Source organism: Lactuca sativa, chromosome 7 (assembly GCF_002870075.4).
Source record: "Lactuca sativa cultivar Salinas chromosome 7, Lsat_Salinas_v11, whole genome shotgun sequence".
Taxonomy (NCBI): Eukaryota; Viridiplantae; Streptophyta; class Magnoliopsida; order Asterales; family Asteraceae; genus Lactuca; species Lactuca sativa.
Genome location: NC_056629.2, coordinates 6,407,026 through 6,421,621, shown reverse-complemented (window position 1 = coordinate 6,421,621; position 14,596 = coordinate 6,407,026). Strand labels below are relative to the sequence as shown.

At 35.8% G+C, this 14,596-nt stretch overlaps 1 protein-coding gene across 1 annotated transcript; it reads right to left on the bottom strand.

Annotated features, from left to right (window-relative positions):
• Positions 1-991: 991 nt before the first annotated feature.
• LOC111912843 (trafficking protein particle complex II-specific subunit 130 homolog) lies at positions 992-1,793 on the bottom strand. Its single transcript, XM_023908565.3, has 3 exons — positions 1,495-1,793; positions 1,314-1,404; positions 992-1,194 (listed from the first exon to the last, which is right to left on the bottom strand). The coding sequence occupies exons 1-3, from the start codon at positions 1,756-1,758 to the stop codon at positions 1,007-1,009; spliced, it is 543 nt and encodes a 180-aa protein (XP_023764333.2). The 5' UTR covers positions 1,759-1,793; the 3' UTR covers positions 992-1,006.
• Between the last annotated feature and the right edge of the window lie 12,803 nt (positions 1,794-14,596).

The following is a 14,596-nucleotide window of genomic DNA, read 5'->3' as shown; positions in this document are numbered from 1 at the left end:
TATAGTTTTGAAGGACATTGATGTCTCCCTATGCTGCACATATTAAAAATAAAAAAGAACAAAATTAAGTAACATATGGATTCATATATCTATCAATTGTATTGTAAATTGTAAATTAAATAAATAAGCATGCTTATTTATTTTTGCTTGTGTCTCGTTTCCTCCAAAACTTCTAGATACGTTGTGAGCATGCTATAAAAATTGATTAACATGCAGGTTGTGAGCATTAAAGAAGCTTTTGAGAAAACTATAAGACAATACAATTGTGAGTTTGCTTTTGTCCTCAACCGTGCTTCCAATCTTCATCTTGTTGAGGTTTGTTTCAGGGAGGGAAAAATATATATTTTTATATTTACATAAAGGAAAAAAGTTTGGATTAGAAAATGACATGTTTACCCTTGTAATGAAAAGTTGTGTTTCAATTTTGGTCCTTATTTTTGAGGTTCTTGTAAAGGTTTTGGTCCTTGAGTATAGCTGATTTTTTCCACTTTGGACCCAAAAATAGTCATTTTCGTTGGAGAAGAGGCCAAATATGCAAAAAGGAAACTGTAGGGACGAAAAGAAAAAAGAAATCTATATTTAGGGACTAACAATTGTAGTTGGTTCAACTGAAGACTTTGATCCTTCAAAAGGCAAGACTTTAGTTGACCTTCTAGTCCTTGTTGTTTCACTTTGTTGTGATTTTGGTCCCTCTTACTCGCACCGTTAGTAAAATGACAATTTTACCCCTAGCCCCTTTCTTATAAACCAAAAAAAAAGCAAACCATAACTTACTTGTGTAAAAATTCAAGACCCCTTACAGCTCTTGATTCAGTTCCCATCAATTCAATTAATCCTTCCCATTCCTGCATATATATATACATAAGGTATTAATAAAAATCATACATACATACATACATACATACATACCTACATACATACATACATACATAAGTGAAGAGGAGCTGAGAGGTGGAGGGGAAACACAGACCACACCAAAGCACCTACAAAAGTCACGATTTCATCTCTAAGCAGGAATGGGAATGGGAATACAGAAGGAGGAGCTGAGAGGTGGAGGGGAAACACAGACCAAGTGGGGCCCAGCTGGGTTGCAACTAATATTACCCTCACCAATGTCCGGTAACTCCAGTTGTGGGGGCCGCATGTACCCAGCAACCAATGGCACGCATAGGATTGAAATCTCTATTCGTGAACCTGTATACATTAAGTTTATTTTTAGACAACAAGGTTTCGAAATCAAGATATAAAATTTATTAATTTATTAAATGTTGAGATATTGAAAGAGGATTTGGATTATAAAAGGTTAGTAGTACCTTGCTTTGTGGAGAGAGGTGCATGGCCTCGCTTCCTCCCAGCAATCATCCAGTTTTCAGAATTTGCGTTTATTTCATATACTACCTCATCCTGTTCGCAAATCAAATATATGATTTAACATTTAAGTCATTTTTACTTTTTTATTGCCAAAAAAAAAAAGTAAAAATTTTAGAAACTTACGTATTGTTCGTCCTCGAGATACTTCAACCTTTCAACTCGCCACTTCATAGTAAAAAGCTGGCCGACTCTAAGGCCTTCTGGAGGAAGGGGAAGAAAACCAACTGCCAAACAAGGTTCCAACACTGGTCTTTGTAAAACAAGAGCACTCTTAAAAGTCAACATCTGTGAAGACTCATCCTCAAACATAGGAGTATGCGATCCATGATTTCTATCCCCAGATATTTTATATTTTATATTTAATATCGTATCACTATCAGGATTCATATCTTTCGCTTCATCTGTAAAAAAAAAAAAAAAAAAAAAAAGAGAGAGATTGATTATTTTTTCTAAAGATGAGTGATAAAATGAGAAATAAAATAATGCTTGCCATTTGTGGGTTGGGATATAGTGAACAAGATTCCGACTCTTGATGTAGAAGGAACTACAAGTGGAAAGAAGGCGGATGTTGGTCTTCCATTACTTTGACTTTCACCAGCAAGGGTAAAACCGTCTTTTAGGTCCAGCCAAGAATCGTGTATGGTTAAGTTAGCCTTCACTTGTGAGTGGAGTATCACCTGGGAATGTGAGTAAATAATTTTTTTTTTTTTTTTGCATTTAACCCTAACAAGACTTGAGATCAATATACCTACAAAAGCAAGGTGCCATCACTGCATTTATCTGCTACACGTGTGCTGACATGGAATGGGTTGGTGAAGTGAACAGCTATAGTCCTACAAATAATGGCAAAAATGTTCAGGTGCTACATAACCACTATTCCTGCAAAGATTTAACATTGGTTATTGAAAATTTACTTTAATCAAATTGAATTAGTAGTTAAGTTATATGTACTTTTAAACATACAAAGTCCCTGAGAATTTTGTGCTAAGATGAGTCGTATCTTCTGGTAGCAGTCTTATAAGCCCAAAATTTGCTATTTTTTGCTGCAATTCTCTATCAAGTAGAATGTTGCTAGTTCTTATATCTGTATGGATGATTGGAACATGGTACTTTTCATGTTGATATGAAAGACCCCCTGCTTCCTGTAAGAAAATCTTTCTGGTACCCATATATAAAAGAGCTTGATCGTCAATGTGGAAAGGGACAGCTAGCTGTTGAATTACCACTCTTATGGTCTGAATCTGAGCTCAATTATCTACAGGAAGTCCAATAAAGGTATATATATGTTCCTATCCTAAGTTTTGAATTTAAGAATAGACACCCCTGTGTTGTTGAATATAACAAACACATTACACATACATCCCTCCTATCAGGCTGAAGTTGTTGAAAGAGCAGAAGGCATCAGAAAAGAGTATAATGAGCTTGACACTGTCTGGTTCATGGCTGGATCCCTATTTCAGGTTGTTTAGCTTTTTCCTTGGTTCATTTTAGTTATTACTAATGCCTCACCCTGTAATCACATCCAAATTCATAATCAAAAATAAATAACTAGAATAAAGAAAGTAAAAGAAAATTTTAATATTATTTTAAAATCAGCTTCACCATGGCATTAAAATGCACGCTGGGATCTTCTTCCAAACATAATTATTTGGCTTAAATAATGCATACCGACTTTGCTAGAATATATATGGCCAGGTACTTGAACAAATCCAGCCTGAATAAATCCAGCCTAAGAAAGAACCTAGCCTATCAGAATCAGGTACTTGAAAAAATCCAGCCTGAATAAAAGCAAAAAAAAAAAATTAGAACTAGTTGAAATAAAAAGTTGAGTGGGAAAATAACAAGACAAAAAGTTCTTCATCATGATAGAAATACAAAATACTAATAATGTTAAAAAGGAAAAATGATCATAAGATGTGAAGGAAGATCAGGAAAACAGTCATCGAGATGATGCTTGGACCATGCTATTTGGCACCCAACAAACCTACATAGTCAAAAACACATTAAGGAAGAATTCAAGGCATGATACTATTGGAACTTAAATGACAAAGATCAATCCATGCAAGAGCATTCTTAGAATGTAGAGCACAAACCTTCAATGAAATCAAGCCTCAGGAGCTAAAGAAGAAAGAAGAACAAAAAACCAAGTTGAGGTTGTGTGGCTCTGAACTTATGTGCTCCTTCAACAACCATTTGTCAAACCACATCCTGTAATAAAAAAAATACAACATGTTTAATTTGAGTAACAATAGACATGGTCTACTAACAAAACCTGTAAATAAAAAAAATCAAACCTAGTATAGATTGCAGATCAGTGCAAAAGAAGAGTTGAGGTGTCAAGTTGATACAGGAGAAGAAGACGTCGACTTAGTCAAACCATTTATAGTGTTTCCTATTCATGCCCTAACCTAATTCACCCTAAATTTCAAAGAAATTGATCAAATTCTAGCATAACTATTAACCCAATCGGGCACATGAACTGGTGGATAAAGGAGAAACCGAAGATTGAGAATTCTAAATCACAAACTAAGATCAAAATCATATGGAAAAAATCTGAAATCATAAACTCATATGGGAAGAAATATGTGAAAAAGAATTTTGAAGAAAGAGAAACCGAATATAAACATTACCAGAATCAAAAGAGAAACCAGAGGAAGCGACAAATTCTCTCAATCCCTCCTCCGATTTCTTAAACTCGTGCATCATTGTATCGCCACTGGAGATAGAGACATAGAGCCTCAGGCTGCCATTGCTGCTTCCCAGCATGCAGTTTCACCTCGATTTGGAAACAGAGCACGAAACCAAATATGGCGGAGATCATCTTTTGGGCCGAGAGTTGTTTCTTCTGCTACTGAAGCGAGAACTGATCTCACGGAACTCGAAACGCAGGTGAAGAAATTGGTCAGCGACTTGAGCAGCGCTTCCATTGATACAGTCAGGAACGCCACCGGTGAACTCAGATTACTTGCGAGACAAATGAAATTGAAAGGTGAACTCAGATTACTTGCGGGATCAAAGATTTGGTGATATTGCGATTTTGTTGTGGGAGAAAAGAGGATTTGTGATGATATTAGGGTTTTTTTTGGGTATTAGAGTAAGAGAGATAGAGAAAGAGAGAGAGTGAGTGAGAGAGAGAGAGAGAGAAGAAAGATGGAAATAAGATAGAGGATAACAATGGCGGCATTTCAAACTTTTGGGATTTTCTTTCCCCCCAGCTGCAAAAAAATATAACGCGCCTTTCATTTAAAAAATATAAAGCGACATTTCTAGACGACGCCCATTTTTAATTAAGTGCCCTCCGTGTTTTTAATTTTTTTTCTTGGACATTAATTTTAGGGCACGCACAAAAGCGTGACCTCTATCCTTCAAAAGTTTGAAGAGATGACATTATTTTTAGAGCGTGCGCTTTTGCGTATCGTAAATCACCGCGTGTCATTGTTTGCGCGTCATTAAAGGCTGTTTTTCTAGTAGTGTCATTATATTTATCTTTCCCTTTATTATAGGGATTACCATATGTATTGTATATATACTCATGTTCTAATGAATGAAAAGGCAATCAAGATTACAATCCATATTTAGTTTGTTTTATGGTATCAAAGCATGAATATATATACAATACATATCCCTATATTGAAGGGAATATAAATACAATGATAAACAAGTAACTGATACGATAATAGATTCTAATATATTTTTTATTAATATTTACTAGTTATATTTTAGAGTTAATTTTTAAAAAATGCCTACAATTTTTAGGTTTTCTCTGTTTAAACCAAAAGTATATTTTACCAATAAAAAACAACAATTTTTCTAATTTTATTGTTCATTTTCTTGGATTTGCATTTTTCTAGATTACCTTGTTGTAATATATAACTATTTTTTTTTCTTAAAAAACATCATATTCCCCTCACGTTTACCTAATGACCAAAAGGTTTGAAAAAAGTTACATGCCCCTGTAACATTTTGTAATGTTCATAAGTGATCTTTAAAGTTTCATTTCTTAGCCTTTGACCTCCAATTATTTCCGAAACTTCTATTTAGGGTTAAAATAAGCAACATAAGACTAAGAAAGTTGGGGGTTTGTGAAAGATATTTTAGTCATTTTTATCCTTTTGAACATATTATTGGGTGATGATTAAGAGATCATTTGACCATATAAGCAAAATAAATTAGAATCATAATCTATTGAGGTGAGTATTACCGAATACATGTCCCTGATACAAAGCTAAAGATGATTTCACGACTTAAACTTATTTAAATGTGTTACCCTTGTGTGCTATGTCTTATATTATATTTACATTTATATGCATTTATAGAAATGTGTTTTATAAAAGAATAATGATTAAGAGTAAGCGATATAAAATTTGAAAGGTTTTCTTTATTTTGATTGTGCATCTACTCTAATAAATAAAAATGACTTTACCACATGTCTTTTTCTCATAAGATTAGCCACATGTTATTTTGTCATAATTTGAAATATATTTATTTTCCACTTGTCATTACTTTAATTTTCATTTTCAATATATCATTGATTTACTTTCCATAAATTAAACATACACTATCAAATTTTAAATTTCAAATTCAATTCCAAATAAATTTACAGTTTAAACATTTATGTTTAATATTTTGTTACAATTAACCCGTTTAGTAGACACTAAACTCATAATTTTAATTAATTTATTCTTTGCATATTTTTTTCTCATAATTTTCACTTATTTCAATTTCAAATTCAAATAAAATTTCTATTTAATCGTTCGTACTTAACATTTTGTTTTAATCAACCCGTATATTATACGGGTCTCACAACTAGTTTATATAATTTGGTCGAAAGATTAGTGTGTGTCATACAACTCCATTGCAAAAGAGAACCAAAGATAATAAAGATAACGTGTGAAAAAATGACTAAGAGATAGACAAAGATTAGGGATAGAAGCATAATACATTGCATCTTCTATTTGTGAAATTTTTATGATTGTTATCTGCTATGTTTTGGACAAGATTTAATAAAGAATTTTATGGTTTAAGACGTTTTACTTAAAATCAAGGATGTGTTTAAGATTTTAGGGTCAAGCGTTTAAATGGAAAAAAAGATATTTATACTTTAAATGTTTTAACAGTATTATTACTTAATAGTTTAAAATATTTAAAATGTTTTATGATTAAAGGACGTTTAAAGATTTAAAATATTTTTAAGATATAAGGTGTTTTAAATAGCTTGATTATTTTAAATATTTATGACGTTTGAAAGAGTATGATTGAGTTAAAGGTTATTCGATTTCAAAGTCTAAATATTTAAAAGTTTTCAAACTATTTTGGGAATTTCTCATTGGTCAAGGGATTTTGTTAATTCCTTTGGACTTTAAAGATGTGAAATTTTGTTATTATCCACCAGGCATTCACAATGCCTAACTGATATTTTGATATGTATTCATGTTATGAGGATTTAATCTCTGATTGTATTTCATGTAAATCAGGTACAATATATACACATACAGATATAACAGCTAGCCCTATAACAAAGGAATTTAAATAATACAAATACAATCTTATCTAAACTTAAATTTTATCGCTATCGCTAATACTCCCCGTCAATCGGAACGGTGGAGGTCCAACACGAAGCTTGATGCGAAAACGTTCAAAGATTGGTCGCGGAAGACTCTTAGTGAAGATGTCGGCTAGCTGCAAGTGAGTGGGAATAAACTGTGTATCGAGTTTACCAGAGGCCACTAATTCACGAATAAAGTGATAATCGATATCAATATGTTTGGCACGTTTGTGGGAGACAGGATTTTGGCTCAAGAAAAGCGCACTTTTGTTGTCACAAAGAAGTGTAGGAACCGATGGTGGCAAAGCATGCAACTCGTGAAGAAGGTGAGTAACCCAAATAATTTCTGAAGCGGTGTTTGCCATAGCCCTATACTCGGATTCAGTGCTGGATCTGGAGACAGTGGGTTGCTTTTTGGCACTCCAAGACACTAAATTTCCGCCAAGAAATATGGAGTAACCATAGGTTGACCATCTTGTTTCAATGCACCGTGCCCAATCGGCATCAGAATATCCAATCACGGAGGAGGAATGAGGCCGATGAAAGTGCAACCCGTAGGAAATGGTACCTTTAACATAGCGCAAGATCCGTTTTACAGCTTGAAAGTGAGCATTAGTTGGAGAGTCACTACTAGAAAAACAATCTTTTACGACGCTCATTGCGCGTCGTAAAAGGCTCAGACGACGTGCAAATGCGCGTCAAGGAAGGCCCTGTCATAAAGAGAGACGACGTGCTTTTGCGCGTCGTCTATAGACGACGCGCATTTACGACGCGCGTTTACGACACGCAATGCGCATCAAGAAAGGCCCTGTCATAAAGGAAGACGACACACATTCATGTGTCGTAACCTTACGACGCGCGTGTTAATGACACGCAATGTGTATCAAGAAAGCCCCCGTCAAGAAAGGTCATGTCATAAATGAAGATGGCATACATTTTTGCGTATCGTAATTTTAAATTTTTTTTTAAAAAAATATTTATTAATTTACTTATTTTCATATTAAATTTGCATTTCATGTCTCATAATGGAAAATAAAATACCATATACAAATAATACAATGCATTGCACAAAAGGTAATGTTATACAAATAATCATTCTAATAGTAGACAAATGTAATACATCAAATGTGAAAAAGATGAAAGTCATCAACTAATAATAGTTGAACTACAAGAACTTGTTGCCCACCTTCACAACATCCGAGCTACTTTGCTTGACATTATGCACATAAACAAGACCTACACATGGCAAATCGGTAACTTAACATGCAATACAATAAAGAAATATGTTTAAAAATTTTCTATTGTTTTGAACACCTACATGACCAGCAAGCTTTTTTATACTCGGTAACTTAACATGCAATACAATAAAAAAAATATGTTTAAAAATTTTCTATTGTTTTGAACACCTACATGATCAGCAAGCTTTTTATACTCGGTAACTTAACATGCAATACAATAAAGAAATATGTTTAAAAAATGCGTATAAATGTCAAAAAACAAGATAGGAGTCAATCATTCTATGACACAAGGAAAAAATATCCCTAGAGAACTATGAAAAAAATATGAAACAAATGAATGAAAGTGCATTGCTATTTCTTTAATACTTACTGCATAGAGTAAGACTTGGCCATCATCCATAGTTTTGAAGGACAATGATGTCTCGCTATGTTGCACATACTAAAAATTAAAAAGAAAAAAATTAAGTGACATATGGACTTATCTAGCTTGCTGAAATAGACATACAAAAGATTTTGTTGTACTAGCTTGCTGAAATATACATACAAAAGATATAAGGAAAAGACCAAAATGCCCTTGTGTGAAAGTAGCGGGAAAATAAAATTGGTAATTTTTTTAATCAGCTAGCCTAACAAGAATTAAGGCAACTGTTATGCAAGATCTAACACGACAGAGAAGTTACTTACCAGAATTTCATGATATACAAATGTACGAAGAGCCTCCCCTGTCACAGCCTTAATCTCAGGCCTGAATTACTTGACTGAATCCAGATAAGAAAGATAAACACGCCGATGGTTTGGCTGCGGACACTCTGCTCCAAATTCTTGAACATACATACCAAAAAGACACACTTCTACACCTTCAATTTTCTGAAACAACAGAACCACCTAAAACAACAAAGCCTAGTTTTGGAAATAAATAATGTTTGAACTAAAAAATGCTGAATGTTGGGTGGATATACTCACCGTATCAAGATCCAAGCATTGTATAAAGACCAACTATATCCTCATCAACAACAATGTTGATGTTGGGATCCACAGACACAATATTACCTCGTTCATAGCAAGCCAATGAGTTCATTCAAGCCAACAGGTTACAAATAAAAAATCATAAGTGCATACGACAAATGTAAAGCATGCAGTTATATATTATTGTTCTAAAGATGTAAAGTGGAATACTTTCTTTAGCTCTCATGAGGAGAAGAGCAGTTGTAATTGCAATTCCAACAGATAAAGTTGGGTGTTCTCTTATAATTGTAAGTTGATCTGTTAAGACAAAAAAGTATGAGAGAAAACTAATCCAAGAAATATCAACTTATCAAGCCTCTACAATAAGGCATCACTGTTGATTTTTTATCATAAAATAAATGTTTGGTAGTTGTAAAAAAGAAAAATTCACCTTTGATCTTACTGAACACCAAATCTTCATAACTCCTATACTGTGTTGTGTATTGAACTACATGATCCTGAAAATGAACATGAAAAGTAAGACTTGCCAGTGTCTTATAAGAAATTGAGGTGCGATGTTAACTGATAATCACACGGAACAAACTAGAAGGGTAATAAAGTTACCAATCAGAGAGCATAAATGAAGGAGAAATAACTAATTTGGCTCCAACTTATGTTGCATAAAACTTATATTCTTGAGAAGAATTGCTAGTGTCTTACATTAAATTCATATTCTAAGGGGACAATTCTGATAATCTAGTTGAGTATTTAAGTAGTATGCTGAAAAGAGCTTCTAATGTGCACCATCTTCTTAACCTACCCGAAATATAAGCATGTATACACAAACTTGAATCACGCTGAATCATTTATGTATCAATCTGTCTCTTGTTTACATATAATGGAGGTATGTGATTACATTTAGCTAAGTTTCATACTAAAAACAATAGAATCTCAATGACAAGCAATCATCCCATAGATGAAAAAGCCACCTGAAATAGCATGCAAAGAGATACAGATACACATTAACGCATACGAACAGCTAGACTATATATCAAAATACCAGATTTAAATTATCATACTAGTCTTTAATAAAATCCATCATAGAACGCACGCAGATAAACATTCATCGTATATACGGAAGCCCTAACTATAAGGAAAGCTGCACAAGAAATGAAACGCACCCGAACATGAGACATAGATATTGATAGAGTACCTAAAGAGTTCGAATATAAGTGGACGAATTCTGCTGCAGCGACCAGGCGGAGCGAACGGCGGAATCAACAGATTCCTGAACCGTACGAGGTAGATCCTCGTAAATGTAGGAATGCCATGGCTTTTCTTGCTGCTGATTCTCCGCTGTCTCGTTTGCTGTATTGGATGGTGAATTAGCGGCAACGTCGCCGATCATGTTCTCCTTGCTCCTCCGTTTCTCGATCTCCCAATTTGTTTCAGTTGATTCCTTCTTCCACCTTTTGCACTTTTCTTCTCAGCCTACCCAATCCCATCTTCTCCCCAAATCAGTCAAAACCGTAACCCCTAATTCACTTATTCAACAGTGGGATTAATTTTGTATTTACGGGAAGATAGAGAGGAAGAATATTAATACGAAAGTAAAATAAGCGCCATGTTAGGCCCCATTTCATCTGTTTGTATTTGTGGTTCACCATCTTCAGATATGAATCCCATTTCATCTGTTGTTGTCATAGAAACAAATCATTAAAAACATCAACAAAGATATATGAAATATTAGAAAACCAATTGAATTCTTCTGGAATCAGGGTACTAATATTCTGATCATAGGAAAACAGTTCATCAATTTGACCAAATCAAGGTAGCCTCAATTTCGTGCTTCATATTTCATAAACCATATCAGTAAGAAGAAAGTGATAATATTCAATTAAAAATGAAACAAGAACCAAAAAAAGTTAAAAACAAAGAATGAAAGGGAGACGAAGGAGACAGTACCAAATCTATTAGGTATAAACAGTTCTTTTTTTGTTGATTTGTTTAATTGAGGCAATCCATCAAACACTTGGTATGCATTTTGAATAAAGAGAAACCATGAGACATCTATTATCACTTACATACTTCCAACTTACAACCCACTCCATCAAAAACAATCATGTTAGAAATTAAAAGAAATAGATTGTATGGTATGTAATCAGATTTAACAAGACTAATTTATTATATCAAGAACAAAGTCAAACAATCTTGATATGAATAAATGGAATAAATATTACCTAGCATAAATAATCCCAATGTGGTTCATATGTTTGACCATTTTCATAATGAAATATTTGCATAGCTTCTCCATTTTCAATAGGTAGAAATGTCCAAGCAGAAATCCTTGATTCAATTCCAGCAACAACTTTATCCTTCAAATCAAAGATTAAACATTACATATATTGTTTAGAATTCTTCATTGATGTTACATATGTTTAGGTTTGATTATGAACAGGATCACAGATGAATCGTTTTACCTGAGCTTTGTTGAGAAACTGTCTCTAATTGGGGACCATTGATGCCTGATCCTTGTTTGTCTTGATCCACATTCTCGCTTCCATGTTGTAAATCATCTATCTTCTAGACTATGGTCTCGTCAGATTCATCATTTTCTAGGTAAACGATTCCATCTCCTTCTCCTTGCTTCCCTTTACCAACATCCTCACTTACTAGCGGTAAATCCTCTGTGACCTTATCTCCACCTGCGTCTGGTTCACCGCCCTAATTTATCGCGTTATTCACATCACCTACTACAAAATTCTCCAAAACTCTTCCACCTTGATCATTGATTCGGAAGAAACAGCAGGAGATGTAGTTGATACGCCATCAATTTTATCACATTTTTTGCACCTTATAGCCGTCTTTAGAGGAGGCATGTCTGATTTGTATATGACCCAACTTCAATGACTTGTTTGACGGGACGAGGGTTAGGGTTCTTGTAGCTATTAAAGGGGATTAAAGTACCAATCGATCAACACACAGAGAGAGAGAGAGAGAGAAAGAGAGAGAGAGAGAGATAAAGGAGGCATGTCTGATTTGGTAACTTTTTTGAAGATAACTATTGTTTAGGGCTATCTGTAGCACCGTCGACTCTGCTACCACACTGTAATAAACAAATCGCCTTTGAAGGCCCTTCATCATCTTGCACTACCCTTACTTCCTCCAGTGACAATTTCGAACTCGACAGGGAGAGGCAATTAGTCGACTCAGCTCGCTGACGATGAAGGTTGCCGATGAGGAATGGAAATCGTTTTGAATTATAGGGTTTGTAAACGTGGGGAGTCGTTGTAGATGGAGTAGGGTAGAGGTGAAGAGGAGTGAGCGGGGTACTTCAAAATTTTGGGGGATTTTCCCCCTTTAGCTATTAATGAAGGATCAGACTCTCGTTCTTACAACACAGAACGAAGCCAACATAAAACCATGTTTCTGGTGGTGGCGGCTGCTAGGTTTTACAGAGAGAAGGAGGGGAGAAAATGAAGGTCATCGGCAAGTGGAGAGGAATGAATGAGCGGGTCCTCCAAAATTTTGGGGATTTTTGTCGATCGATCATTTCCCGCCTAAAAGGCGTGTTTCATTAAAAATTTATAAAGCGACATACTTACATGACGAACATTTTATAAAAGGCGCCCTCCGTATTTCTTTTTTTTTTCTTTTCTAACACTAATTTTAGGGCACGCACAAATGCGTGTCTTCTATCCTTCAAATTTTGTAAAACTGACACTATTTTTTAGGGCACTCACAAATGCGCGCCCTCTATCGGCGAGTGTCATTGTTTGCGCGTCATCAAAGGCCAGTTTTATAGTAGTGAGTGTAGAAACTGGCTCACTTGATTTACTGCAAAAGACAAGTCAGGCCTGGTAATAGTTAAGTATTGAAGGGCTCCAACTAGTGAACGATAGAGCGTGGGATCCGAGAATGGAGTGCCGGTTGTGACCAAGTAGTCGGTAGTGGACAATGGTGTGGTGACAGGTTTGGCCTCGAGTAACCGGCTCGAATAAGAATATCATGCGCATATTTGGCTTGGGTTAGAAAAAGACCATCATCCGTATATGTAACCTCAAGACCAAGAAAATAATTTAACTGACCCAGATCTTTAGTGGCAAATTCATTGTTTAAGCGTGCAATGAAAGTGCTAATGAGAGATGGGTTGTTACCAGTGAGGATGATGTCGTCAACATAGAAAAGTAGATAAAGCAAAGTGGCGTCTCTGTGAAAGATGAATAATGAGGTGTCGGCTCGACTACAACTGAACCCAAGACTGAGAAGGAAGGTGCTAAGGCGGTGAAACCATGCACGGGGTGCCTGTTTGAGGCCATAAAGAGCCTTGCGGGGACGACACACATGTAAGGGAAACTTTTCATCTATAAATCCGAGAGGCTGCTCCATGAACACCGTATCTGAGAGTTGACCATTCAAGAATGCATTTTTGACATCAAGTTGGTGAAGAGGCCAATTTTGCATGACAGCAAGAGAAAGGACAATTCGAACAGTGGAAGCCTTGACCACCGGACTGAAGGTATGTGAATAGTCAATGTCGGGTACTTAAGTGAAGCCTTGAGCAATGAGGCGTGCTTTGTACCTGTCAATGGTGCCATCAGAATGAAACTTGGTACGAAAAATCCATTTGGAGCCAACAATATTGGTGTTGTGAGGACGAGGAACGAGCTCCCATGTTTCATTAGAATGTAATGCAACCATTTCTTCTTCCATAGCCATTAACCATTGTGGATTCTTGGCCGCAGACTTGAATCCTTTAGGAGCTGAGGTAGTGAGTAAGGCTTGAAAGAGAGTTGTTGTGCCAAGAGATGCAAAATCTGCTCTATATTTTGGTTTAATAATACCAGCCTTGCCCCGAGTAATCATAGGATGAGTGGCTGGTGGAGGTGAGGGTGGTGGTGACGGAGAAGGTGTAGTCGGTGGTGTGACTAGTGGCGTAACTGGAGGTGTGACAGCAGGGGACTGTTGCGGCGTCTCGGGTGGTGAAGTGGGAACCTCCGGCGGTGGCTGAGCAGTGGAATTGGCTAAGATAGGAGCAGACATAGAGCAGGAGCTACAAGGCTCCGGATCTGTAGCAGAAAGCACCTCGGCAGGAGGCTGGGGAGATGCGGTTGTGGCTGCTGAAGTTGAGAGTGATGGCAGTCCTTCATCAAATGTTGAGATGAAAAGTTTATCTAGATCCGATGCAACTATGGAGCATGAAAAAGGAAAAATATGTTCGTCGAATTGAGCATTGCGAGTGGTGTAAATTCGATTTGTTGTAGGATCAAGACAACGATACCCTTTGTAGGCGGAATTATAACCAATGAAAATGCACGGTGCACTTCTCGGAGCCAATTTGTGTGGTGAGTAGTCGCGTAAATAGGGAAACACATGACAACCGAAAGTTCTAAAAATTTCATAATTTGGCACCGTGCGATATAAGAGCTGAAATGGACTTTGATTGTTGAGGAGCTTGGTTGGAAGACGATTGATGATGAAAACCGCGGATGTAAAT

Bases quoted from the DNA above. Each gene is read 5' to 3' on its own strand.
- LOC111912843 (XM_023908565.3), bottom strand. From the start codon at position 1,758: ATGAATCCTGATAGTGATACGATATTAAATATAAAATATAAAATATCT. The intron at 1,405-1,494 runs GTAAGTTTCTAA...ATTTGCGAACAG, and splicing joins ATCTCGAGGACGAACAATAC to GATGAGGTAGTATATGAAAT. The intron at 1,195-1,313 runs GTACTACTAACC...TAATGTATACAG, and splicing joins ACCTCTCTCCACAAAGCAAG to GTTCACGAATAGAGATTTCA.